The sequence below is a fragment of the Myotis brandtii genome, unplaced genomic scaffold (assembly GCF_000412655.1).
Source record: "Myotis brandtii unplaced genomic scaffold, ASM41265v1 scaffold165, whole genome shotgun sequence".
Classification (NCBI taxonomy): Eukaryota; Metazoa; Chordata; class Mammalia; order Chiroptera; family Vespertilionidae; genus Myotis; species Myotis brandtii.
The window spans coordinates 7995674-8009403 of record NW_005356042.1 but is presented as its reverse complement, the minus strand read 5'-3'; the positions used below and the strand labels follow the sequence as shown (position 1 = coordinate 8009403).

Sequence of the window (13730 nt, the reverse complement as noted above, 5' to 3'; positions counted from 1 at the left end):
GCTTAGGCCGGACTGTCTCTGCTTTTTTCTTGCAGAGGTCCCGGGGGCCAGGAGCCATACCAAGGAGATCTACAAGCTGGTGGCACTGGGCACGGGCAGCAGCAGCTGTGCTGGCTGGTTGGAGTTCTCAGGCCGGCAGCTCCATGACTGCCATGGCCTGGTCGTCGCCCGCCGGGCCCTGCTGAGGTGAAGGGTGGGCCAGGGGGACCCCCGGTGGCGGCCCGGGTCAGGAGCGGCACCTCCCAGCTGCGCCTTTACCTGTCTCTTCCAGATTCTTGTATCGGCAGCTCTTGCTGGCGACACAGGGTGGTCCCAAGGGCAGGGAGCAGTCTGTGCTGACCCCCCAGCCCGGGCCTGGGTTCCCCTTTGTCCTCAAGCCCCGGATCTTCATACACTTCTACATCAGCAATACCCCCAAGGGAGCTGCTCACGACATCTAGTATGTGGGAGCCCCCGTGGGGTCCCTTGGGGTAATGGGTTGGGAAGGGCAGTGTTGGGTGGGTCAGAAGAGCAGTCCTGACTCTGGTGTCCAACGTCCTGTTTCCTCCCCTGCCTCTGCAGCCTCCCCCCACCGGCAACGCCGCCACCAGGGTCCTTTGAGAGCGGCCTGCTGCACAGCGCCCCCTTCCGCCTGCAGGCCCACATCCGAGGGGAGCTGAAGCCTGTGTGCTACATGTCCCCCACGGTCCGGGACACCCATGTGGGCTGCCTCTCAGCCAGCGACAAGCTGTCACGCTGGACCATGCTGGGAGTGGGTGGCGCCCTGTTGGCCCACTTCCTTCCTCCCCTCTATGCCACCAGCCTAGTCCTGGGTGAGGACCCTGAGGGGCCTGAGGGTGGAAGGTGGGCTCTGGGTGGGCTGTGGGAGAGGGTGGTGACTCAGACCTTGTCTGTCCTTCTGCTTCCACAGCTGACCCCTGCCATGACCCCCCCACTCTGAGCAGTGCCATCCATACCCGGCCCAACCTGGACAGGGTCTCGGGGTCATGCCTGCCACCTCCCTATACCCGTTCCATGCTACACCTGTTTGCGGGCCCTCCTGTGGCTCCTTTGAACCCCACCTCCAACACCTGCCATGACCTGAGCCTCAACTGGAGCCTGGGGGACCCTGATGTCGAGGTTGTGGATGTGACTACCGGACGTGTGAAAGCTGAGTGAGAAGGGCCTGTGGGGGTGATGAAGAGGCCTGGTGGGGAGGGATCCCCATCCCCCTGCCGTGGGATAAGAGCACACATCTAGTTACAGGTTGGGTTCTAATCCCAGCACAGCCTCTTACAGCAGTGTGACCATACGGGGCTTCTATCACCCACCCCGTGCCACCCCCTGACACCCCCGAGATTGTCATCGCATGAACGATGGTGTGAGGGCCACGGTGCAAACCTGCTAGTTCAGTCCATCATTTCCCTCCTCTGACCTCACGTCCTTTCTCTCCACCTCCAGTGCTGTCCCCGGGCCTCCCTCCCGCCTCTGCAAGGCAGCCTTTCTCCGGGCCTTCCGCCAGGCTGCCCAAGCTCTCGGCAAGTCCCACCTCCTGGCCTTGAAGACCTATGAAGAGGCTAAGGTCAGCTCCTTCCCTTTCCTCCAGCCCTCTTTCTCCTGCACCCCTAGCAAGCACCCTCTCTCCACCCCTCTCGTCTCCCACCCTAGGCTGGGCCCTACCAGGAAGCACGCCAGCAGCTGTCCCTCCTCCTGGAACAGCAGGGCCTGGGGGCTTGGCCCTCGAAGCCATTGGTGGGCAAATTCAGGAATTGAAACAGACTTCCGGTGGCGAGGTCCTGAGCTGAGCTGGACACCACTGGAGGAATGCTATTTCTGGGGGAGGGGGATGGTTGGGGGAGAATGGTGGGTGCACAGCGTGAAGTTGGGATTGGAGGGAGGGGCCTGCCTGGTATGGCGGAGTGGTGGGGACGGCTGCAGATTTGGGCTTGAATAAAGAAGTTCTTTCTTGAATAAAGAAGCTGTTTCTGGTCCTCCCATGTGTTGTTGGCTGTTTTGGAGGGAGGGGTAGCCTGAGGTCCTTTTATTTGTGAAGAGAGAAGCCCATGGGATCCCCTCCTCACAGAACTGCTTTTTCACTGCACCAGCCGTGGCTTGGGGAGGCTGAGGCTGTGCCGTGTTGGTAGACTGTTGGCAGAGGTGTGGGAGCATATCCTCTTCAGGTGTGATGGAGGCTGCGCCCTCAATCCCTTTCTCAGGGCTCCACCTGGGACAAGTGGCAGAGAAGGGCAGTGCCTACTCTTGGGTCCCCCTGCGTCTGGTGGAGCCAGCCTCCTGGGTGTGAGCACCCGTGTTGAAGGGTGCCTGCATGGTGTGGGCATTGGTCCCCAGTCAGGAGGGGAGGCGGGGCCCTGGGCAGAGAGCAGCCCCAATCCCTGCCCTTAAGGTCCCCTGGGTTTCTGCAAGTGGGTAGGGCCTGGAGCCCTACGGTGTCCTGGAGTGAAGAGTGTCCACCAAATTCGTGTTTACTTGAAACCTGTATAAGTGAGCTGACTTAGAAACAAGGTTTTTGCAGGTGTAATTAGTTAAGATGAGGCCATACTTGATTAGGGTGGGCCCTGAATCCAATGACAGGGGCCCTTAGAAAAGGAGACCCACAGACACATGGACGGCCGTGTGAAGAGGGAGGCAGAGATGGAAGTGATGCTGTCAAAAGCCAAGGAATGCCTGGAGACTCAGGAAGCGGGGGCAGAGGCATGGAATGGCTTTTCCTCAGCACCAGACGTAACCAGCCCTTCCAGCACTTTGACTTCAGACTTCTGGCCTCCAGAGCTGTGGGAAAATAAATGTCTTGTTTGAAGGCACCCAGATTGAGGTACCTTGTATGGCAGCTCTGGGAAGCGAAGCCTCCCACCAACTCTGCAGGGTAGCTGCATTTCACAGGTGAGGAAACGCACGGGTCAGGTGGGGCTGCAGTTCCCACGCAGGCATCTACTTCCAGCTCTCAGTCCCAGTCACTGCTGGGCTACTGCTGGGTTTGCTTCTGTGACCTTGGACAAAACTCCCAGCCTCTTTTGTAAAACGAGAACTGGATGCTGGTTCCTAAAGTTGCCTCCTAGCCTTGATGTCTCACTTTTGCTCTTTCCTGACCAGAGGTGGGAGATGCAGAGGGTGAGGAAGTGGCTGGTGGGAGGGCGTGAGAGGGGAGTCCAGGCCGAGGAGCAAGACGGGTGTTGGGGAGTGTGCACGTGCAAAGGCCTGGAGGAGGAGCAGAGGGAGGGAAGTTTGAACCAGGAGGGAGGGTCTCAAAAGCCAGGTGAGCACTGATTTTCTGTTTGAGCAAACAGCTATTTGCTATTTACTCTTTAAAACAACTTCTAAGGCCAACCTTGAAATGATGTTTCTTGTGGTTATGTTTTTTGGGATGGAGAGGATTTTTAAAACTCCCAAGCCTATTGATTAGCTCATTTATTACACATTATTTTCCCCAGGAGATAATTTAAGTTGATTTACTTTTTGTGCTGCAAGGGTGACTACAACCAAATCTAGAAATATAACAGCCATTCAGACTGCACTTTTATGCAATGAGCCTTTTGATATTCATTAATCACATAATCACTGGGTAAACAAGTTTTTCAAAATGACATAAACTCTGCTGTGTTCTGCCAAGGAAGTTATATTTGTCCCCACTTTGCATAAATCTGCCCGTCCATTCCTTTCCTCCCCAGACAGTCCCCATTACACAAAATTCGCTCCGTTCCCTTGACTCAGCTTATTTCCTCCTGCAGAGTGATGAGGAGCACTGCTTTTGACGTGGAGAGTCTGTTAGCGTCTCCTTGGCCTGGTCCCCTCTGGGTGAAGTGTTGCCAACACTGGCATATTTAAATCAAGAGGAGATGCAACCTGGCTGGGCACGACTCAAATGCTGCTTCCTCCAGGGAGCCTGTGCCAGCACTCCCCTGTTCTGTTCCCTGCAGCTCTGAGCCCTGGCGATCTCTCCTGGACCCCGGGCACCCGCTGCACCATGCAGTCCCTCTGTCGTGTGTGGCCTTCATCGCTGAGCAGCATTGTCTACCCAGAAGCCCCAGGGACCACTCCACCTTTCCCAGCCTCAGTTTCCCCATCTAGCAAATGTGAGTCAGTCACAAATGCGTAGCCACGGCATTGTGGACAGATGAGCTGGTACGTGGGCCCAGCACTGTTCCTGGCTCTTGGCAGTCCTCAGTCAGGGACTGCCATAGTCCTGTGTGCTCTCAGCTCCCATCCCCTCCTGTGGGGTCTCCCACATAGGAGATGCCTGGCAGACAAGCAATGAATGGAAAAGTAGTGATTTATAGGATTTCCTCTTTATAGGAGGAGGTTAGAGGGAGAAAATAGTAACCCTGTTCCAAAATATGGCTTTTAGAAGACATTTTGAAAATTTCCATTTTATTGTGCCCTTTTTTCTCTGCCCTGTAGAAGCAGTCAGTAAGACCTAGTGAAAACGTAGTGAGAGTCTAGAGCAGCCGTGGGCAAACTACGGCCCGTGGGCCGGATCCGGCCCGTTTGAAATGAATAAAACTAAAAAAAAAAAAAGACCGTACCCTTTTATGTAATGATGTTTACTTTGAATTTATATTAGTTCACACAAACACTCCATCCATGCTTTTGTTCCGGCCCTCCGGTCCAGTTTAAGAACCCATTGTGGCCCTCGAGTCAAAAAGTTTGCCCACCCCTGGTCTAGAGAGAGAAGGTCTGCTCTGTAAATTGTCCCTCTGCTTCATGTTCCGTGGTGAAAGGACAGTTTAAAAAACCTTTGAGTATGCCCTGGCCAGCAGCTCAGTTGGTTAGAACATTGTCCCCATACACCCAGGTTGCAGTTCAGTCCCCTGTCAGGCCACATACAAGAATCAACCAATGAATGCGTGAATAAGGGGAACAACAAATTGATGTTTCTCTAAAATAAACACACACGCGCATGCGCGCGCACACACACACACACACACACGCGCACACACACACACACACACACACACACACACACACACACACTGGTCAGTGTGGTTCAGTTGGTTGGGTGTTGTCTCATACACTGAAAGGTTGCCGGTTTGATTCCCAGTCAGGGCACATGCCTGGGTTGCATGTTCGATCCCTGGTGGTGTGGGGGGGGGGGGGGGGGGGGCATGCAGGAGGCAGCCCGTCAATGTTTCCCTCTGATGTAGATGTTTCTCCTTCCCTCCCTCTCCCTTCCTCTCTCTAAACCAATTAAAAAAACACAATACCATTGGGTACATGCTAAGATGCTGTGACAAAGCCACCTACTCTGGCTTTCATTAGAACTTATTCTTCACAATAGTCCAGAGGTGATCAGTCCTTGGATGACTGTCCACCATCCTCACCTCAGGAGAAGGACATGGCCCAGAGGTTCCCCACATCTCTCTGCTCACGTGCCCATCAGTCCCCTCTGGTTACACGCACACCTAGCTGCAGCAGTGGCTGGGAGATGGTATCTAGCTACAATCTGGGTGGGTTCTATTTCCAAAAGCACGGAGGTGACAATGGCATTAGCAGTGGTCAGTGGGCTTTCCCACATGGAGCCGGGAAGGACCGGGTACTGCAGGGAGCACCACTCAGCCAGGAGGGGAGCACAAGCAGATGCCACACAGGCCGCATGTCCAGCACCACGTTAGGGAGCCCTGCCCTCTGTCTCCTGTTGGTCCCTGACCTCACCTCCTTCTCACTCCATCAATTCCCTACACCAGGTGTGGTGTCCCCCAAACTATCCGTTAAAGGACCAAACACATTCCTGCTCAGGACCTTTGCACTTGCTTTTTTTTTTTTTTAAATATATTTTATTGATTTTTTACAGAGAGGAAGGGAGAGAGATAGAGAGTTAGAAACATCGATGAGAGAGAAACATCGATCAGCCGCCTCCTGCACATCTCCTACTGGGGATGTGCCCGCAACCCAGGTACATGCCCTTGACCGGAATCGAACCCGGGACCCTTCAGTCCGCAGGCCGACGCTCTATCCACTGTGCCAAACCGGTTTCGGCTGCACTTGCTTTTTCTTCTTTCCCAAAGCATTTCCTCCAGAGCCTCACTCCCTTCACTCTTCCAGGATTTACTCCAATGTCACGGCTGAGAAAGGCCTTGCAGGTCACCACTGACAAAATTGCAAGCCCTCACTCTGGCAGTCCCACCCCTACCCTGCCTATTCCTTTATTCCTTGTCTGTTTTGTTCCCTGCCTAACCCAACATGCCTGGGAAAGTGTCTAGCATAATAAAACTTGTTGATGAGCGAATGAAGAATGAATTTGGAAAACTGTCAGCCTGTCCTGCTGTCACTGTGGGGCCTGGCAGCCCCGTGGATCACAGCCTCGACACCCCAGCCCCTTTCCGCAGCCTCACCCTGCCCAGTGTCCCCCTTTGACTCCCTAGATTCGTCTTGCTGGCTTATCCTAGTGCTCTCCAGGGTGAGCCTGGAGTTGGTAACTTCACTTTCTAAAGAGCCCAGTGTCTTTAGCTCCAATGCAGGAATTAAATGCAAGCATTTGGGTATGCATCTGAGAAGTGTGATGGGCAGGCAGGCACAGCCTCCTTGTGGATGAGACTCTGTCAGCCTTGCTGTTCACCACCTTGCCCTGGGACTGACATGGTGGCTGGCACACGGGGGGCACTTGGTGAGATGAGGGGAAAGGAACCTTCCTGGGAAGGGAGGGGCACTTGCATTCACTGCCCACCTACTGTGTGCCTGGCCCTGCCACTGAAGGTAGAAATGGGCTGGGGGTGGAGGCTGGTGACTTTTAGACACGTTTATAGGACTGAACAGTGATGGTTCTGGGTCATCATGGAAAGGAAATAGCTCATTGCCTGGAACAAGCGTCTGCTGACAAGAGGTAACACATGGACGTTGGCCCTGCTCGGGGTGAGCTGGTAATGGGTTCGCATGCACGTTTTCCCCATGGAGATTTGCTGTTGTACTTTGGGTACAGATCGGCTCTCCCCAAGACAGTGGGAGAGCCAGGCTCCTCACCTCACCAGGGCTAGCGGCCAGGGGATGTCTGGCCCAAGAACGACTTTGGAAGCTTCTACAGGAAAGGAGCACTTTGTGGGGTGCAGGTGGAGGGGTGGACCAACTGCTGTGACACACAACCCCCCGCCCCGTGTCAGTGGCTTACACAGGAGAAGGTTTCTGTTGCTTGTTCAATCCACTGATGCAGGCGATCAGCATGCGGAAGTTCGGGATGCAGCTACTGCCATGTTGTGGCTCCACTGCTCTTAGGGCAGAGCCGGCAAACTTCAGCAAAGCGCCAGAGTAAATATCTCCAGCTCGAAGGCCACAACGGTCTCTGTTGCACGATTCAGCTCTACCATTGTAGCCCAAAAGCTCCATAGGCAATATCCGCATGAATGGGCCTGGCTGTGTTTCAGTAAAAGTTCCCTTACAACACAGGCTCCGGGCTGGATGTGGCTCACTAACCCTTTCTTCAGGCTTTGAGTATTCCTTGAGTCTGCATGCAACTTGCGGGAGGGAGAGCGTAGAGGATCATGCAGGGGGTGTTTCCACATTCCCATGACCAGAACTTCGGCCCTGCCTCCCCTACCTGCAGGGAGACTGGGAGAGGAACCAGATGTTGGCAAATCCATTGCAACCTCAGAAGCCTGTTCAAATTCGGCTTTCACATATGGTTACTCCCACGTTGCCCTCTTCCTTCCTAGGACTTACCTGTTTATTTCCTTCTGGACTTATTTGTGGTCTGCCTTCGTATCTCCTTCCTCCCATCCCCTCACAGCAAAGGTGAGTTATGACCATCGCACATTCTCCATGTGACATCTAGAGCAGGCTGCCAGGGGCCGGGCCGGGCCCTGTGCAGCCTCAGCCAAGGTAGTTAGCATGTCTTGCTAACTACTGTCTCCCTGAGCTGGAACAAGGTCTGGTACATGGCAGGCACTTAAGAAATACTGCCCCAGAACCCAATAGCTGCCCCTCCTGACTTCTGACTTGGCGGTGGCCCTGGGATAGAAGACCCCTGACCCCTGCCACCCCTCATTCGGGGGATCCTCTCACCTCCTCCCACATCCCAAGGTCATCCCAGCAGGCCCTGCGATTAGACCTGCTCCAATACACCAGAGAGGCCACAACATCACTTCTTAATATTGTTTAATGTTCTCTTGGTGTCGGGGGTGGGGGGGGTTCCAGCAGATTAGTTAGGCAGGTGCCTGGTGAAACTGAACTTTCCAGGGGATCTTATTCCAAGCTGGTCATTGGCAGAGTACCAGGGAAGCCTTCGGAACAGCAAGATTGGCTAATTTTAGCTCAGGGCGCCCAAATTTGTTCCCTTTTCCTTGGCTCCATCCCCCTTACAGCAAAGGTGAATGACAGTCACACATTCTCCATGTGACGGGCCCCGGCTCTGTGCAGCCTCAGCCAAGGTTGCTTCAGACAACTGAGGAGCCACAGGGCCCGGGAGACAGCCTGCGGCGTCCTTGGTTTCATTCTCTTTTTAACCGACCTTGTGTTCCTGGAGGTGCCCCTTGGGTAGGTGTCAAGTGCTGGACGAGTCCTGGCTTTGCCACCCCTGGCTGTATGACTTGCCACATTAAGTCCCCTCCCTGGGCCTCTGTGTCCACAACAGCAAAATGGGCAGATTGGGTCTGGTGACCCTAACAGTACTTTTAACTGCTCTAAGAATCGATGAGGCAGGCATTCCGGAGCTGGCAGGGTCCCCTCCTGGTGGCAGTGGAAAGAGGTCACCTGCTCTGAGTCTCAGGGACTAGCTCACCTACGAGGCAGACACTCTCTTCTCACAGAGGCAGCCCGAGGTGACCTGCGCACACCTGGCCTTCAGTCAGGTTCTGTCTGGCCTGCACAGGAGCAGAAGTTAATTGTTTCTTATTTGAATACCAGCTCTCCCTCCCTTTCTCGCTCTCCACTCCCTGCCAGAATCTCCGGGGGTTACCTCCTAAATAAAGGGCTCATCTGTTGTTGGAGAAAGCATGGTGTCCCCGGTTGTGATACCCAGAGAGGGACACAACCTCACGAATGCAGCGCCTGTCCGGGAATGCGCAGCCTCGATCCAAGCACGAGGAGACATGGAGCAGTTCTATACAAAGGAGGGTGTCTATGCGTCCAAAAGCTCCACGTCATCTACATCAAAGAAAGGCTGGGGGCGGGTTTAGATCACAGGAGACTGAAGAGACAGGACAAGTAAATGCAATATCCGACCCTACGCTGGACCCTGTCCTGCGGGGAAAGGCTAGCGAGGATGTTATTAGATAAGCTGACACAATTGGAAGAGACGGTAAATTAGATTAAACTATTGCATCCAAGTTAAATGTGCTGACGTGGATGACTGCACGTGTTTTACAAGAGAATCTCCTTAGGATCGGGCTTTCCTGGGCTCTCCGTCTTATAATGACGGGCCTGGTTTACTTCAGAGCTTCCTATCCTTTCATCTTGAGGGGGAATCATGCATTCCTTTGAGAATCGATGAAATCTCTGGACACTGCACTTTGAAACAACGTAACATACACATTCTTTGTTGCGGGTCATCTCCAGAGGTCACAGAACCTCACGGGAACTCTCAGCTAAGAAGCCTGGGCCGGGTGGTCTGCGGATAGGCCTTCAGTTACCATGTCCTAACGTTCTGAAAGCAAAGGGTGTGACGCAGTCAACTCACTCTCACATGGTCCAGAAAAGCATGCCCTGCATGTATAATAAAAAATAGAGAGAGAGCAAATGATAAAGCAAATGAGGCAACATGTTTTAAAAAGATGTGTATTCAAGTGTTCTATGTACTATTTTTGTTCTTGCAACATTTTTGTGTGTGTGAGTTTAACATCTTTTTCCAAATAAGATGTTAAAAAATCACTTGCCTGCCTGGCCAGTGTGGGTCCATGGTTGAGTGTCAAGTTATGAACGAGGTCACAGTTCAATTCCTTGTCAGGGCACATGCCCCGGGTTGCAGGCTGGATCCCAGTAGGGGGCGTGCAGGAGGCAGCCCATCAATGATTCTCTCTCATCATTGATGTTTCTGTCGCTCTCTCCCTCTCCCTTCCTCTCTGAAATCAATAAAAATATTTTTTAAAAATCACTTGCCTGGTGCCTAAATATCATTCAATAAGTGGTGCTCATTATTAGCATTTCAATATGAGGACGAGGAGGCAGGGAGTTTAATGCTGGTGAGAAGGGCAGGCAGCTGAAGCAGGAACAGCCATGCAGCCAGGTGCTGAGGGGCATGGGGGTCAGGGTGGGGTGAGGAGCTCAGGTGGGGTGGGTAGCAACGTGGCAGGCAGCTGTTTTACAGAGATGTCAGTGAGCTATTTAAAGTTCAACGACTCACTGATTTTTGCTAAGGGAGCAATTCTATGGATAGTCAGTGGCCATGGTCTGTTTTTCCTGACCTTTCTCCTTGTTCTTACCTGCCCCTCCAAGGTATAAAATGTTGCAATGAGCTGTACTTCCCAGAATCATAGACTGTCCATGCTGAGAGGGCCTTTAACCACCATCTCATCCACCCTTTCATGGGATCAATTTCCAGGCCCACCGTTATACAATGAAGGAAGGGTGAGAGTTGGTACCCAAGATATCCCAAGACAACCCTATCTACTCTGCTCAGGGAAGCATGGCAGAGTGTTGTTCTAATCTTGTCTTGACTATTTTCTTTGAGGGTTTGGGTATGGTGTCATAGGAGCCTCAGAGCTGCAGCATGATATACTACAAAGAGTGTCCCGCTGGGAACCAGAAGACTTGGCCTAACTCAGTGGTTGGCAAACTGCGGCTTGCGAGCCACATGTGGCTCTTTGGCCCCTTGAGTGTGGCTCTTCCACAAAATACCGACTTCTGTGCATGGGCCACAAAGTTTCAATCGCACTGTACGTGCGTGCCCGCACGTGGTATTTTGTGGTATTTTGTGGAAGAGCCACACTCAAGGGGCCAAAGAGCTGCATGTGGCTCGCGAGCCGCAGTTTGCCGACCACGGGCCTAACTAAATGAACTGGCTAGGTGGCCTCGGGCAGATGGCTTTTTCTCTCTGAGCCTTGGTCTCTCCATCTTAAAATGCAAGAGGTGATATACTTAAGAACTTTTTTATTCTTTTTGTGGGATCATGGATTCCTTGAGGATCTGACTAAATCAATGGACCCTATTTCAAAGCTGTGCACTTTGAAATGCATAATCTCCAGAGGTTCACGGATCCTCTCACGGAAACTCTCTGCTCAGAATGTCTTCTGACAGGCCTTCCAGTTACCAATTTCTCAAGTCCTAAAAGCCGTCAAAATAGAGTCAGTGGTAGAGCCCCTCTTGCATTGCATTGAAGAATTAACCCATCCATTCCCAAGTCACTCTTTAGGCTCAACTCTGGCCAGAGAGATGTTGAGAAAACATTTTAAAGTTATGTCTTAGAGATGTATCATGCAACATGAAAATGGCTTGAAGTAAAGGCCATCTGCTCTTTGCCTACAGCTGGCAAATTTCTCCCTTTGGTTACAGTCACACCCATTGGCCTCAGATAAAACAAGCCCTTCTGGGAATCACAAGACTCCTTCCAGCCAATAGGGGTAAAGAGACTGCCTAGCAACTCGCTTGTCATCCCTACGACATCCAATCAGCATGAAGGAAAGTCTGCTCCAGGAGGCTAGACTAGAGCCCCCCAGAACATTACAGGGAGAAAAAATAGACAATTTAATTAAGCCCCACATATGAGCAATTGAGTCCAATTTTCCACTTATAATTTAGTAAATATGTCCACTGGGTGTGTACTAAGAAACTATAGAACCTCGTAATGTTGGTGATGAGCTCACCTATTTTTCTTTCAGTCCCTGCATATTTTTGTTAAGATACCTGGTATGAAAAAAAAATGCCTGCTACGTAGCACAGAGGAAAATGGAGATGCCTGGTGGAAGCCAGTCCCAGTGATAGGCAGAGCTGGAGCGAGAAGTAGCCAAGTCACTCATGGGAGGTGCCATTGAGATCTCTCCCAGGTGTGCTTTGCTGGGAAACAACAGACAAGATGCCAGGATTTTCATTACCGTGTACCATGAATAACTCACAGGAGGTGGGCCCTTGTATCTCACCTGAATTACTCAATTGTTCTCTGTTCCAAACTGTTTTTCCCACATCCCATCCAATTATCATCACCCACTCCTGCAGTCCACTCACATCACTTCTTCCTTCTGCATTTCCAACATCTCCTTTCCATTTACCCAAACTTCCAAATCCCCTGCACAGTACCCACAGCCCACCACCTTCTCACCCCACCCCACCTTCCCAGCTTTGTCTCCCAAACATCCCTCCAAACTCAACCCTTCCTGTGTCTCTGTGAAGAACCTCTGTGAGCCCAATGCTCAGAATTCATTGCTCTTTCCTCTCTGGTCTCACTCAGCGTGCACTGCTTTTATCTCGAATGACTTGGTCCTACATCTGCCTCCTGACTGCATGTAAAGGGCCAAATCTGTTAGTGAATGAATGGAGAAATAAATAGATACATTTAAATATAAGCCGAGGATGCCTGTCCTCTGGCATCAAGGGCTTGGCCCAGAGGGCGGTGAGGGGCAGATCCTAAGGCTGCCCTTGTTTCCACGCCGTGTCCCTGGTGGCTTAGCGGAGGGTGGAAAGCCTAGGTCCCCACAGTGCTGGAGGAACCAGCAGCAGGAACAGACCTCTCAAGGGACAATGCAGAGCCCCACAAGAGTTCGCCTTCAAGGCCAAGGACTGGATAGTTGGAGAATGTCCCACCAGAAGTCCAGTTGGCCAAGGAGGTCCTGCTGTGCTGGCAAGTGGCACCCCTGCCCAGGTCCCAGGCAACCCAGGAAGGATGGCAGGCTTGCAGCCACGGTGCCATTTAACGCAGAGAACACAGAAAGGCCAGTCTGTCCTCTTGGATAAGAGCTTCCAGAGCCGGGGGAAGGTGGCTACACCAGGAAACCATTGGTAGCCTTGAGCAGAAGAACTGTTTGCAGTGACTGGACCCTCCACTCCAGTTCCTGGCACTGGGGTGGCCAGGAAAGAGGGTCTTTGGGGATGGATGGACGGGACTCTGTAGGCTCAGTTCACAGGAGTCTGGACCCCAGCGTGGGATGCTGGAGACCGCGGGGAAGGAAATGAGAATGGAGACTGACTTACCCTAGCAACACTAGGTGTGCTGAGGGAGGGGCAGGGAGAGGAGAAAAGACAAGTGACCTGGATAAGGTCAGCCTGGATCGTGGTGACCAGGAGGCTCAGGAACCACAACCACCCCAATTTTGGCCTTGAGCCCCTCTCAGCTTCAGGAGCTGCCCCCAAGCTCCGGAAACGTACCACCATATGGTCGATGGCGGCTGTTCTCCAGCCCATGTCAGCCGAGGCCCATGGAAGGAAGTCCTGGATTGAAGTCCTGGCCTGTTCATGGGGGTTTTGAGCTAAATGTATTTGATGGGGGAGGTGGGTCCCTCCAGGATCAGGTCGTCCACATCACTCAGGAGCTCGCGCTCACTGGCTGTGGCGGCATTTTGCAGGTGGCGGAGGCGGGCCTGGAGCTGCTCTTGCTCCTTCTTGAGCTCCAAGTAGGAGTGCGAGAAGGTGTGGAAGATGGACGTGGCTGGGAAGGCCATGATGAGGATCCCACTCAGGATGCTGCTGAGGGCCACCACCTGGCCGGGCACGCTGCGCGGGACCATGTCTCCGTAGCCCACCGTCGTCATGGAGATGATGGCCCACCAGTAGGAGGCCGGGATGCTGGTGAACTCCAGGACCCGCCCGGACTCGTTCTCGGCCACGTAGACCAGAGGGGAGAAGAGGGTGATGGCCACGCAGAGGAAGAGGAGGAGCAGGCC

General features: G+C 53.0%; 2 protein-coding genes across 2 annotated transcripts in view; one reads left to right on the top strand and one right to left on the bottom strand.

Moving 5' to 3' along the window:
• The window catches only part of ADAD2 (adenosine deaminase domain containing 2), a 4018-nt gene extending 2266 nt beyond the window's left edge, over window positions 1–1752 (top strand). Inside the window, exons 5-10 of the mRNA XM_005862698.1 lie at window positions 36–186; window positions 272–439; window positions 562–812; window positions 911–1154; window positions 1441–1561; window positions 1648–1752. Of these exons, the coding sequence (XP_005862760.1) occupies window positions 36–186; window positions 272–439; window positions 562–812; window positions 911–1154; window positions 1441–1561; window positions 1648–1752 (1040 nt within the window). The remainder of the gene's footprint in view (window positions 1–35; window positions 187–271; window positions 440–561; window positions 813–910; window positions 1155–1440; window positions 1562–1647) is intronic.
• A 6310-nt stretch (window positions 1753–8062) lies between these two features.
• KCNG4 (potassium channel, voltage gated modifier subfamily G, member 4) overlaps window positions 8063–13730 on the bottom strand; it is a 20071-nt gene continuing 14403 nt past the window's right edge. The window contains exons 4-5 of the mRNA XM_005862556.2: window positions 13216–13730; window positions 8063–9624 (exon numbers count right to left, since the gene is read on the bottom strand). The exon at window positions 13216–13730 is cut by the window's right edge and continues 28 nt beyond it. Coding sequence (XP_005862618.2) covers window positions 13317–13730 — 414 coding nt within the window. The 3' untranslated portion in view covers window positions 8063–9624; window positions 13216–13316. The remainder of the gene's footprint in view (window positions 9625–13215) is intronic.